Below are 11,860 nucleotides of genomic sequence, written 5' to 3'. Positions count from 1 at the left end.
ATTGGGTTTTACTTTTTTTGTTAAGTTTATGTCAACTTTGTGATTTCAGTTACTTTTGTTAAGTTCCGGTCATTTTTCTAAACTATTCACCCTTGTATTGTTACTTTACTAGTTTTGCATTTGTCGCAAATACCTTTTTATTTTTGTGGAATTGCAACTTGTCCTCGTTGTAATTTCACTTCACCTTTTTTTAAGATCTGTTTTGTTCCCTTTTTGCTATAGTTGCTCCTCCGTTTCGTACGTGCTCAAACGGCGTCATGGTAGTGATCATAACAATCAAGTCACCAGGAGGACGCTCGGGGTCAATAATAACATGTTCTTAACTGGGCTAACTCCCTTTCTATTAAAAGCATAACGAAGAAATATAGTACAAAGATTACAAGATGCGAGTATGAAGAGAAAGCAAGTCCAAGCGCTACTGGGAAACCCACTGCACAAGCTCGGCATCAAAACGTCATCAAACATCCAAACATCCAGCTTAATAACAATGGTTGTCGAGATCCTGGGGCATACTCAAACATATGCAAATTTGCGATCAAACAACTGCAGATTTGTAGTTCACAGTTCCTCAACGAAGATCTCCTACATTAATTGCAGCCCAAAACCCATCACTTTTGCCAGAGTTCTTTCTTGTTGTGCATAAATTAAGTTTCCTGCCAGCTCCAACTCCCATCTATTATTGTCTCTCAACATGTCAAACCTTGCATTAATTTCCATGGATATCTTCCCCATGCTTGCACAAGCATAGCTAGCAACATAGAAGATTTTCTTCTTCTTATGGACTCTGCAGCACTAGAAGTGACATTATTTATCAGCTGGGGACGAGGGAGAGGATGCATAAGTGCAACATAAGTGCCTTCACCCAACTGAATAACAGTCTTTTCCACAAATACAATGAGGGAGCTGGAAAAAATCAGAACTAATTCACTATATTGTAGATGATGATTGATTGACGAATTTAAAGCAACACATACTTGTATTAACTAGATTCTCCTAATTTAAAAGCAGTGCTAAAATGCAGGCACCGTTTTATTTGTTTTCAATGTTTTTTGTGTCTTCAATTGGGTTTTAGTCACCTTAATTTGGTAATTTCACTTACTTTTGTGAGTTGCAATCCCTTTTCAGAATTTTCAGTCACCATTTTCTTGCTACTTTGCTAGTTCTATTTTTGTTGCAATTACACTTTTCTTTTTGTGCAACTGCACCTTGTTCTTGTTGTAATCCTACTTTCACTCTTTTTGGCATATTTGTTTTATTTTTGTTGAAATTGCACACAATTATTGTGTGCAGTTGAACTTTTAGTAGTTGCAATTGCATTTTTCTTTTTCATGAAACTGCATTTTAAATGTTGGGGCATATGAATGACACATGCATTATAGACTCTGCCTGAAAAAAATCCCAATTTCAAGGAGCACAAATCAATATTGTTGTTCATGCTTATATTTTTTTGATAACTAAAACCCTCTTTATTCATTGGTGATAACACTTACATCTTTAAGTAAAAGAGGAAGAAGCTCATTAGGAGCAATTTCAATCCACTCGCTACAAAATTTAGATCTAGCTACACTAGCTAATTCATGAGAAACAACATTTGCTTCTCTAGGACAGAATTGAAACTGAATTGAACTAAACTCACATGCCAAATAGTAACACTCATCAATGATGGCTGCTACATTGCCCGCATACTGACCGTCCATGTTCATAATCTCCATTAGTTCCAGACTGTCAGAATTAATGACTAGCCTATTACACCCTGCCGTGGAAGAGAGTTGTAAACCGAATTTAAGAGCCAATGCCTCTACAGAAAGAGGGTCATAATAGGAGTATTAGTTTGTTTCCGAAAACTATGAAATGACCTCTGTCGTCTTTTATAATTGCTCCCATAGCTTCATGTAGCGCGTCACAGTCAAAGACGACATCTACGTTCAGCTGAAAAAGGACATTAGATGGTTTTCTCCATCCATCCTTCTTTAGTACTGCCTTCAGGTCACCTGCAATAACAAAATTTTCTTCCAGCGCTCTCACAGATTGTGATGTTCTTTTCGCATCTTGCACATGCTCCTTGTGAACTAGTTTTCTTCTTTCCCACCAGAGGTACCAACAAGTGATAGACATGAGCTCATAGAAATTTTTAACGCCTAGAACGAGCGCCTCCTGTGCGAGAAATTCAGCAAATAAGCAAGCACTGCTTCCCCCACTCGAGCCACTTCGCATGCATGCACTATAACATCCTCCAGTCCTAGAAGGAGCCACACTTCCTTGGCTTTTTTTTTTGCATCGGAACCACACATGCAAAACATCATCCGCACTTTGGCCACATGCTAGATATGCCGGTCTAACAGGTATATGACGATTTGCAAGAACAACATTACAAGGCAAAGTTTCATGTAGTGTTTGCACGAGAAAGATTTAGCATACAATGAATTTAAGTTTAAAAGGTTTGGCATTTGTGCATTAAACTATTAATAAATCAAATACATGTACACGGAACAAAAGGAGCAAGTCGCTCTTATCATTAAACCACACTTACACATCAATATCTCAACGTCGGCATCCTTCTCGGCTACACGTTCTACTACCCCTAGGCCGGACTGCCCATTGTACGTCATCGGGGTGCTTCTTAGCGATGCAAGCGAACGCGGTTGTCTGCGAAGAAAAACGAAGCAGTTAATCACTGCTAATTTAATAATAACCATGCTAATGCAAATTGATGAATGTGGACGCTCGCAGGCTTCATGGACGCGTCCATCTGCATGCCTAGTGCTTCTAGAGTGCGAAGAAGCAACGTCCGTAAAAAACAGGTTACATGTTGGTTTTGCCACCGGCATTCACCTTTTTCTGAGATTGCCGCACATAATTGAGAGACTAGTAACAGTTAGGGCATCTCTAACGTCGATCCACAAACCGCCCGTAACCATCCGGATTGTGGTCCATATGTGTTGTACCATCCAACACGGTTTATATTGGTCCGCAGAGCAATCCAGACGTATTTTCTGCTGCAAACCAGAGACAAATGTGGGGGGCTTTGCAGACGTCCGGACAACACTCAAGCCCGCTTCCGACCACACTGGCCCACCCAAATCCCCTCTTCCCTCGCCCGCGCATGTTCCCGCCCTATGCCAGTTGTCCGCATTCATACCGTTGTAGAGCGTGCCGCTCCACATTGAAGACGGCTCAAGACGGGCATGACCTCTCGCTGCCTTCGCGGTGCGCCGGCCGAGGGCGCCGTCCCTTCCACGTCCGGCTGAACACGCCTCCTCGCCGCATTCATACGCCTCCATTAAACCCGTGTGGAAACTGAGAAACCTACTTCGCTCACACGTCCGCTCAGGGGCGGGCAGCATTAAACACAACATCGGGCAAGCTTCTTCCTCCCATCCGCTATTTAAAGGAGGCTAGACGCCGGGCAAGAATTGCACCACTCCGCCGCTCCCATCTCCATCTTTCGCCATTTTCTCTACCGTTTCGATGGCATCCGACGAGCAGGAATAGCAGTTTCTACGGCATAAAAGCCGGCTAGGTAGCCCCCCGAGCCTGCTGGATACGAGCGAGGCAGCTCGCTGCTCTACCTCCAAGTCCGACAGAGCAAGTTGCCACTCAAAGCCGGTGAAAGGTTCAGCAACTTGCTGCTCCAAGCCAACTCGCGGAGGAACGACGAGTTGCTCCAGGACAGCACGACCACGCCATACACCGTTAACTGCGCCCTGCCGGCAGAGAAAGAAGCCGGCTGCGCGGAGATCAATGAGTCGGTGGTTAGTGCGTCCGCGTCCGCCGTCAACATCGAGGAAAAGTAGAACACGGGAGGCTACCACCACTTTTGTCCAAGGAAGGCCACCGCCCGGCGTGTTGCCGGCTTGTACAGTCGGTGATTTGTCCGGTTCTTTATCTCAGACCATCATGGGCCCCGTCTAGACTCCACGGAAGCAGAGGAGCCACCCCTTCCTCTCCATCTGAAGAACCCTCTTTGTCACTCCCATGAGCAGCGCAGCCGGACATATGGAAGATGCGGGGGGAGAATATACCTCTAGGGCTCCCGGCAATCCGATGAGCGGGCTGCCGGACATGGAGAAGACAAAGGGATCCGCCGTGGCCGGTCGACCACTAGTGTAGTGTATCCGTGTCGTGGGAGTGGAACTCCGCCCCGTACCCGCACATAGTTTTACTTTTTTTACTTAAAATATATCCAGAATGTAGACGATTTCGGCCGGATTATATGGAATACACTGTGTTTGAATGAATTTCATCTGATTTGTTGAAAAGTGTTTGAAATATATGCGTACAGTGTTGGATGGCGGTCTTCCGCATCCATGTCCGTTGACTGGTCCCTCTATGGGCGGACGCGGAAGGAAATTTACGGATTGCCGGAGATGCCCTTAAGATTAAGATCATGTCAAGTTCATAAACCTAAACACACCGAAAATCCTAAGCCTATGAACATGGGTTGCAGACGTGGGCTAATTGGGACGCATCCCACTAAACACACTCCTACATACCATGACACTTAAAACTAAGAAAAAAAAAAGGTAAGCAAAAATATCTATGCTAGCTTCCAACGGGCTACTGTCTCTGCATCCTGAGCTCCTTGCGGAAATTGCCGATGAACCTCTCCGTGTTGGCGAAAAGCTCCTGCCGACTCATCGTCACGTCGCCGTCCAACAGGTCGACCTGAAAATCATCCTGCTCCTCTTGCCGTCCCTTTTCCTCTCCGCCGGCCTGGCTGCCGTTCAGCGCGCTGAGGAAGAAGATGCTCGCCGTCGACGGGCACTTCTTCAGCACCTTCAGCACCACCTCCTTGGTCTTTGTCTTCAGCTCGACTATATTACTCGCTACATAAGCAGGAACCACCACACGATCATCATCCGCAACCGTCGTCCGGTCGTCGGGACGGACTGATCCAGCCCTCTGGAACGGCGAGGCGGCCACGCCTACAGGCGCGACAGCGTGATCGGTACTCGAGGACTCGTCGGCGATGGAAGCTGTGCTGCCGACGAAGGCCTGGATGCCGAGCGCGAGGACGATGCCGTTGAAGAGGAGGTAGCCGTAGGCGACCCTGAGGAAGGCGGGCAGCAGCAGCGCGAGAAGGAGGAGGGCGAGGAGGGAGCCCAGCTTGGCCACCTGGGAGAGCAGTGCTTGCGCTGGGAGCGTGAGCTTGACCGCCATTAATCGACGAGCTTTGCTGACTTCTTGCCGATATAACTAGCGAGTGGTTCAGGTCTATGGTCTGGACTCTGGAGCAAGGATACTATCGGTCTAGCCCGCCGGCCCAGTATATATAGACAAAATTCAGATATTTTCTTGCGGTAATTAATTTAAAAAATTCAGATATTTTCTTTCTGGCTAAGAAAAAGAAACATACCTGTCACCGCACTGACGTAGAGAAATTTGTAGTGGGTATACCTGCCGGTTGCTCCACTAGTAGGAGACCAAATTAATTAGCGGGAGAAAACAAAGCGTTGGCGAAACATCAAAGCTATGCTGATCTAAGCAGATCACTGCATGCCCTTACCATTTTTCCTCAACGAAAAAAAAATACGTAACTGCGTGTCTGTGCTGTGCACCAGCAATAAGGCCATAAGGGATTCCATGCCTACCCAAATTCGTGCATATTCTACACTACACGCACGTACAGAGCCTAGGCCAAGGGAGGGGCCCATATCTTATATTCTTATGTTCTGTGTATATACTACAGAGCCAGCCGTTGATACTTTTTCTCTAAAAAAACACACGGACGCTTCGTTCTTTCTTCTTTCTTCCCCTACTTTCACCCCCACATAGATTACCACAAGTCTCAAAGAAGGCAGGGACCCAACGATGCTAATTTAATGATTTTTCTAGGTGTATCACCACCTTAATCTCTCTCTTTGTTATCAAATGGATTTGTTCGGTTGCACACTTGCACTAGGGCCTCAGAATTGCTAGGGCCGGCCACGTACATGTAGAATAGCGCGTTAGACGGCATGTGCTATGTACAGTCGCCATCACACACACAAGAGCTAGCGTGGCGGTCAAAGTCATGACACGCAGGCTGCGGACAGGCCATATCGGCATGTCGACCAAGATTTGTGGCAGTAGAATGTACCAGAGGTTGCTTTCAACAACTTGCTTCTATTGAGAAACGATCTTGCCGGGTTTTTTCTTAAACACAGACGCAGACGCGCTCTGCTAGTTGAACCCGAGTGACATTGATAGGAAAGGTACGTGCCTGCAAAATAGAATTTGTGCCCCTTGATGTGGAAAGCTCAGATGTGTACATGCATGTATATTTGTTCTCGGTCTCGGTCACGCTCTGCTTCTTCGACGGGACGGAGCCGTGGACCTTAACCTTCAAGGCCGTACTCTGGTTTTCTCTCGGCGATCGCGAGTTTATGATGTTCTGGCGTCACCGATGGATGGATGGCAAGGGGGTGGAACAATTGGCCGTCCATCTTCTGCAGTTTGTCCGAAATAGGGGCATTAGGGGCCTGATTTCTGTCCAGGCGGTTGCCGGGTACCTCGTAGTTTGGGCACCCTGCGAATGGTGAGACCGGAGGATGACTCTTTCTCTTGACGGCTTGCTTCGCATGGAAAATACTCTGCAAGATCGGCATATCTGGCTCTGTTTTTGGAGCTGAAGTTGCACCGTGCGTGGTGAAAATTTTCGCTTGACTGGCTGTCCGCGGAATGGACCGTGGATCGCCTCGCTCGACGGATTACAACATCCTGACGGCCGTAAGTTGTGCGATCAACTACCTGAGGACAATGACCATATGCTGATGGGATGTCCTTCCTAGAGGGAGGTGCGGTTCTCGCTGCTGATGCCTCTCCGGCTACACTGATTCACGCCGATGACCCAAGTCCGGCTCCATGAATGGTGGCCACGGGTGACCACGGCGGTGCCAGGCAAGCAGCGGAAAATGGTAAACTCAGTGATCACGGCTTGCCTCCAGTTCATCTGGCTCGAAATAAACAGAAGGGTCTTCGACCAACAATCCACTTTGCCAGCCGAGGTCGAGCTCAGCTCTCTTTATGGAATATATGGTATGTGGTGGCGGAATAGGCGACGATATAGTGAACTTCCCCATTCCTCCTATCCCTATATGAGTTCGAGCACATACACAAACAATTCATCAAGGTATTTGATAACATCACTGGTGGTACGCAGGATCAAGAACACCATTGAACCGTAAGTGTTGAACTCCCTCGTATGCAAGGCGATAATTATGAAAGGTATGGATGTGTGTGGAATGGGTGGGAATAAGGAAAGGGGCTCCTTTTATGGACATGAGGTGCACATGGATCTTAAAAGGCAGGGGCAAATATATGTGTTAGAGGGTACCAAAACAATGATGGGGATGAAGAGAGGTGTGTCATAGCCCGAGGCCACGACTTCGTCGAACAGAAGGTGGAGGATATAAATACATCTTGTGGAGAGCTGCGACCTTGGGATACTTGCTGCTTGTAGAGAGCAGACACCAAAAAGCAGAGGATTCGGAGTAGAACGGGAGCAGGGCAGGGGAACAAGACAGGTTCAGTCCTTTCTGTTTGATGTCTCGCTTTGCTAAAACTGCTTTCATTTGTAGCTAGCGGAGCAAAGTCACCGGCTCTGTCCCACAGCCATCGGCCCATGTCCATCACGCCCAATACACTCCCATCGACGGGTATGACAAGGTGTGGTAAACTAAAAGTCTGAAATGTAAAAGAAAAACAAATTTGCTCGTCCTAGATAAGGATACTTATCTGAGATATGTAGATGGTTCACCTATGAACATTTGGGTGCTTCACAACTCGTGGAGGGTGCAAGAGGGGAGGTTGTCACGTACTCATGTGAAGTTAACTCCGGGGGTCACCCTCCTTTTCGAAAAAACAAAAAAAAATGCCTAACTATCTCTACATGTCGGATGGCATGTACAATAGACATGGACAAATGTAAATTTGACATAGCACAACCAACTTGAACGTGAGCTAGGGTGGCAAATCGAGCCCCTAATTAAAGGAGGGCTACCGACCCTACGTAGGAAGAAAACTGAGAAGATTATTGGGAGACCTCTTTGAGTTGTGTTGTGTTTTTAGTTATGAAAAATAGACAGAAAAGTAGAGCCTTTGGATATATTAGTTGCGGCTAATTTGTGTTGTGCTGATTTATCTATTTGGTGGTTGTCAGGATCATTCCTTGATGCTGAGGCTGGTAGTAATGATGCTTTCCTTCTTCAAGAAAAGGTTAAGCTTAATGATTTAATTCTCTCTTATTAAGTGCATAATGGTTGAACACAATTATTTATTTTCAGCAAGAAAATAAAAGGTGGTACATTTGTCTGAAAAGCTCTACCAGATTTTGTTAGTATTCATTTCCCTGATGATAGTCAATGACCAAACTTTTATCCAGCGTGATTGCACTGGTGTGGTGGTCTCTTGTAGATACATTTCACGCTCATAGATACATGATCCTTTGTGACTCCTGGATGTTGTGAAATTCACTGTGCCTCCTACGCATCAAGAACGCAAGGAAAATATGCATTCAGATACATGAACATTTGGTCTACTATTTTTGATCGATGGATCATAAAAATAGGCAATCTATGAAGATTTTGATTGGGGGTTGCTCCCTATTGATGGACCTTCGTTGGGCACACTTGACGGATGGACATTTGGCATTGAACATAGGCTAGAACATGTGGATGGATGAAGCCGCATGGTCTCTCGACTACGATATGAGCCATACCTGGAGTACTAATCGAGAAGTTGAAATCTAAAAAAGGAAATAAAAAATAAGAATAGAGATCATTGTATGGAGAGATCCAGATCCACCGTGCAAGACCAGACTGATGGAATGACTATCGGAGTATGGAGTTTTCCAACAATTTTTAATAGAGAGGTTTGTAACAAGTTTTGCTTGGATGCGCTAGGAGATCATGATGAAAGTTGTGACGATCACCGAAAGTGTGCTACAACAAGCATTTGGCACTAGAAAATACATACACCATACATATGATGTGATTTGATTGCCTGCAATACAGGTTCAGACGTTAGTCGTCTTAATTAGATTTTCATCCCTTGTGATTTAATTTTCATTTGTGAGTACTTCAAATTCACTGAACATAATTAGTATTTTGTTTTATAAACATTATAGGATTCCATTACATGTTTAAGAGATATTTTCTCTACTTGCTTAATGATATTTGTAAAGATCATTTGCTACAAAAAATGAAGCAAACCGATCCAGAGATCAAGTCGCTATCTTCAGCAAAAACGTGCAAAGCTGCACGGTCCGCTTAGTGATTCCTACTTCGAGTCGGCATCTTCAGCAAAAAGGCGCAAAGCTTCACGGCCCGCTCAGTGATTCCTACTTCATGAACCAGAACCGTTTCTTTCGTGGAGTCTTTACCTAAATAATGGGATCTTGCTAACTTCCTCGAGCCTACTGTTCTGATGGAAATAAATGATGTTTCATTGTACCTCGAGCCGCAAGTACTTAGCCCGCTTACATGGAAATTTTTCCCATGGTGGCATCCACCGCCATCCAGTTCACATTGGCATGCATCAGGCGCCGACGGAGCCGTCGACATGGTCATGGATCTGGAATTAGCAGAATTTCAGCAAGAAGTACGTCCGCCAGGTGGAGAAGGGGGGCTTGTAAAGATTGAGGGTGATTGGCACGTGATCCTGAGTGTGCACATGCCAGAGGTTGGCGGCGGTGGCCGGCTCAAGGACGACAAAGGGATTGAAATCCCCGGAGTGGGAGGAACTAAGCGCGCGAGGGCATGGCGAGTGGGAGGTGCGGAAGCGTGGCTGTGGATCAGTAATGAATATCTGATACCATGAAAGAAATCGAGGGAGAAGAGTCTATGTGGCAACTTGATATATTCAATTTCAGGAAATTTATGCAAGTTACAACAGCTCATGGATCGGCTTAACATAATCCTAACTATCAGCAGATGAGGTGTGGGAGATGGGTTAGCTGATCCAGGAGAATATGATTTGTATGTGCGCTAGCTTCTCGGCTACCGTGGCGGCTGAAATGGCTGTCATGGCAGGGTATTTGGGCTGCCACGACAGCGGTATACAAAGCTTGTTCCAGCATCCTACGCAGCCCGAGTTGGTTGGCTATTGGTACAAAGCTCTCTGATAGCATCTGACAATATCCTTGTTGACCACAAATTGAGTTTCCTACTACCTCCCACTCCCATGTATTCTTGTGGTCTCAGTATGTCAACTTTGCATCAACTTCCATGGATGTCTTCCCCATGCTTGCACAACTAACAACGTAGAACACTTTTCTTATTCTTATGAAATTTGTAGCACCACTAGTGCCGGTTATTTATCAATTCAGTGGTGAGGGCGAGGGTGCATAACTGCAACACAAATGCCTTCAACAACTGAATATTGGTGAAAATCATCGCTAGTTAACTATCCGGCAGATGATGGTTGATGGATGAATTTAAAGAAGCACAATCTCTTCTTCTTTTACTTATAGGTGAAGGACGCATAACTATATTAACTAACTCTCCTTATTTTTAAGCATTTGAAGTTTCAGTCTTTTTTTACGTGCCCAGTTGAGTTTCGGTATATATTTTTTGTTAAGTTTCAATCACCTTTGTGATTTAAGTTACTTTTGTTAAGTTCTAGTCACCCTTTTATTGTTACTTTACTAGTTTTACATTTCTTGCAAATACATTTTATTTTTGTGGAATTGCAAGATGCACGGCCACTGCATCGTAAGAACAGAAGGAGCAGACCATGAAATCTTGGGTAAAAAAGAAAAGAACATCACAACGGTCGCAGCAAAAAAAGAATCGAAGACCATAGCTGTGTAGCAGCAATAATCATCACGAAAACGGACGCATTCTCATCTGGCCACATTAAAGACCAGGCAAAGAAACCATATCAGAAAAGATCAGGTGTACTGTACAATACAGGAATACATCATTCTAAAATTTTCCTCGAGGACCTGCAAGATACCCGCGACTCTTGCGCTGGCCCCTGGCTCCACGGCGGTGACTTCAACCTCATTTCCTCATCCAGTAACAAAAGTAACAGGAGGATAAACAGGCGCACTTCCAACCGTTTCCGTCGCTTCATTGCTGATACGGAGCTGCGCGACGTCTACATGCACGGCCACCTCTACACCTGGTCTAATGAGAGGGACTCGCCCACGCTTGTGTGTAACGACCGCTTTCTTTGCACCTCCGAGTGGGATCTCACACAGCCTCATGCTATTCTCCGCTGCCTTGCCACGACGGTGTCCGACCACTGCCCGCTTTTCCTCGACTGCACTCCGCGCTCTGCTGGCCCGAGACGCTTCCACTTTGAGCGGTTTTGGATCAAACTTGAAGGCTTTCAGGACACGGTGGCGGCTGCTTGGGGCTCCGTCCACGACCCGGACCCTTTCCGGCGCATTTACCTCTGCCTCAAGATCACGGCTCGCCGTCTCCATAGTTGGGGCGCGCGCACTCATGGCCACGTCTCCCTGCAACTTATGATTGCGCGGGAGCTTATTGCCCGCCTCCGCGCTGCCCAGGACATTCGGGCTCTTTCCCCCTTTGAGGTCTGGCTTCGACGCAGCCTCAAGCGTGCCTACCTTGGACTTGCTTCGCTCGAGAGATCCATCGCTCGTGAGTGGGCGCGGTTTGGCTGGCTTAAAGAGGGCGAGACTAACACCGCCTTCTTCAAAATCCACGCGGCCCACAGGCACCAGAAGAACCGCATCCTCTCCCTTCAGCATGAGGGCGCTACGGTCACTGAGCAAGATATGGCCAAGGCGGCATACCACCACTTCTCCTCGCTCCTTGGCACTCCAAGACCCCATGATTTCTCCCTCGACCTGCAACAGATCGACGACCGCTCCTTTGATCTCGAGGAGCTTGAGCTGCCTTTCTCCGAGGAA

General features: G+C 46.3%; 2 protein-coding genes across 2 annotated transcripts in view; both read right to left on the bottom strand.

Annotated features, from left to right (window-relative positions):
• Positions 1–224: 224 nt before the first annotated feature.
• LOC125521439 overlaps positions 225–11,860 on the bottom strand; it is a 33,756-nt gene continuing 22,120 nt past the window's right edge. Inside the window, exon 3 of the transcript XR_007289274.1 lies at positions 225–2,646. The gene's annotated coding sequence lies outside the window, so the exon portion shown is untranslated. The remainder of the gene's footprint in view (positions 2,647–11,860) is intronic.
• LOC125521440 lies at positions 4,369–5,288 on the bottom strand. Its single transcript, XM_048686493.1, has one exon. The coding sequence runs from the start codon at positions 5,158–5,160 to the stop codon at positions 4,558–4,560; it is 603 nt and encodes a 200-aa protein (XP_048542450.1). The 5' UTR covers positions 5,161–5,288; the 3' UTR covers positions 4,369–4,557.

Source organism: Triticum urartu, chromosome 7 (assembly GCF_003073215.2).
Source record: "Triticum urartu cultivar G1812 chromosome 7, Tu2.1, whole genome shotgun sequence".
Taxonomy (NCBI): domain Eukaryota; kingdom Viridiplantae; phylum Streptophyta; class Magnoliopsida; order Poales; family Poaceae; genus Triticum; species Triticum urartu.
This window is presented reverse-complemented; position numbering and strand designations above follow the sequence as displayed.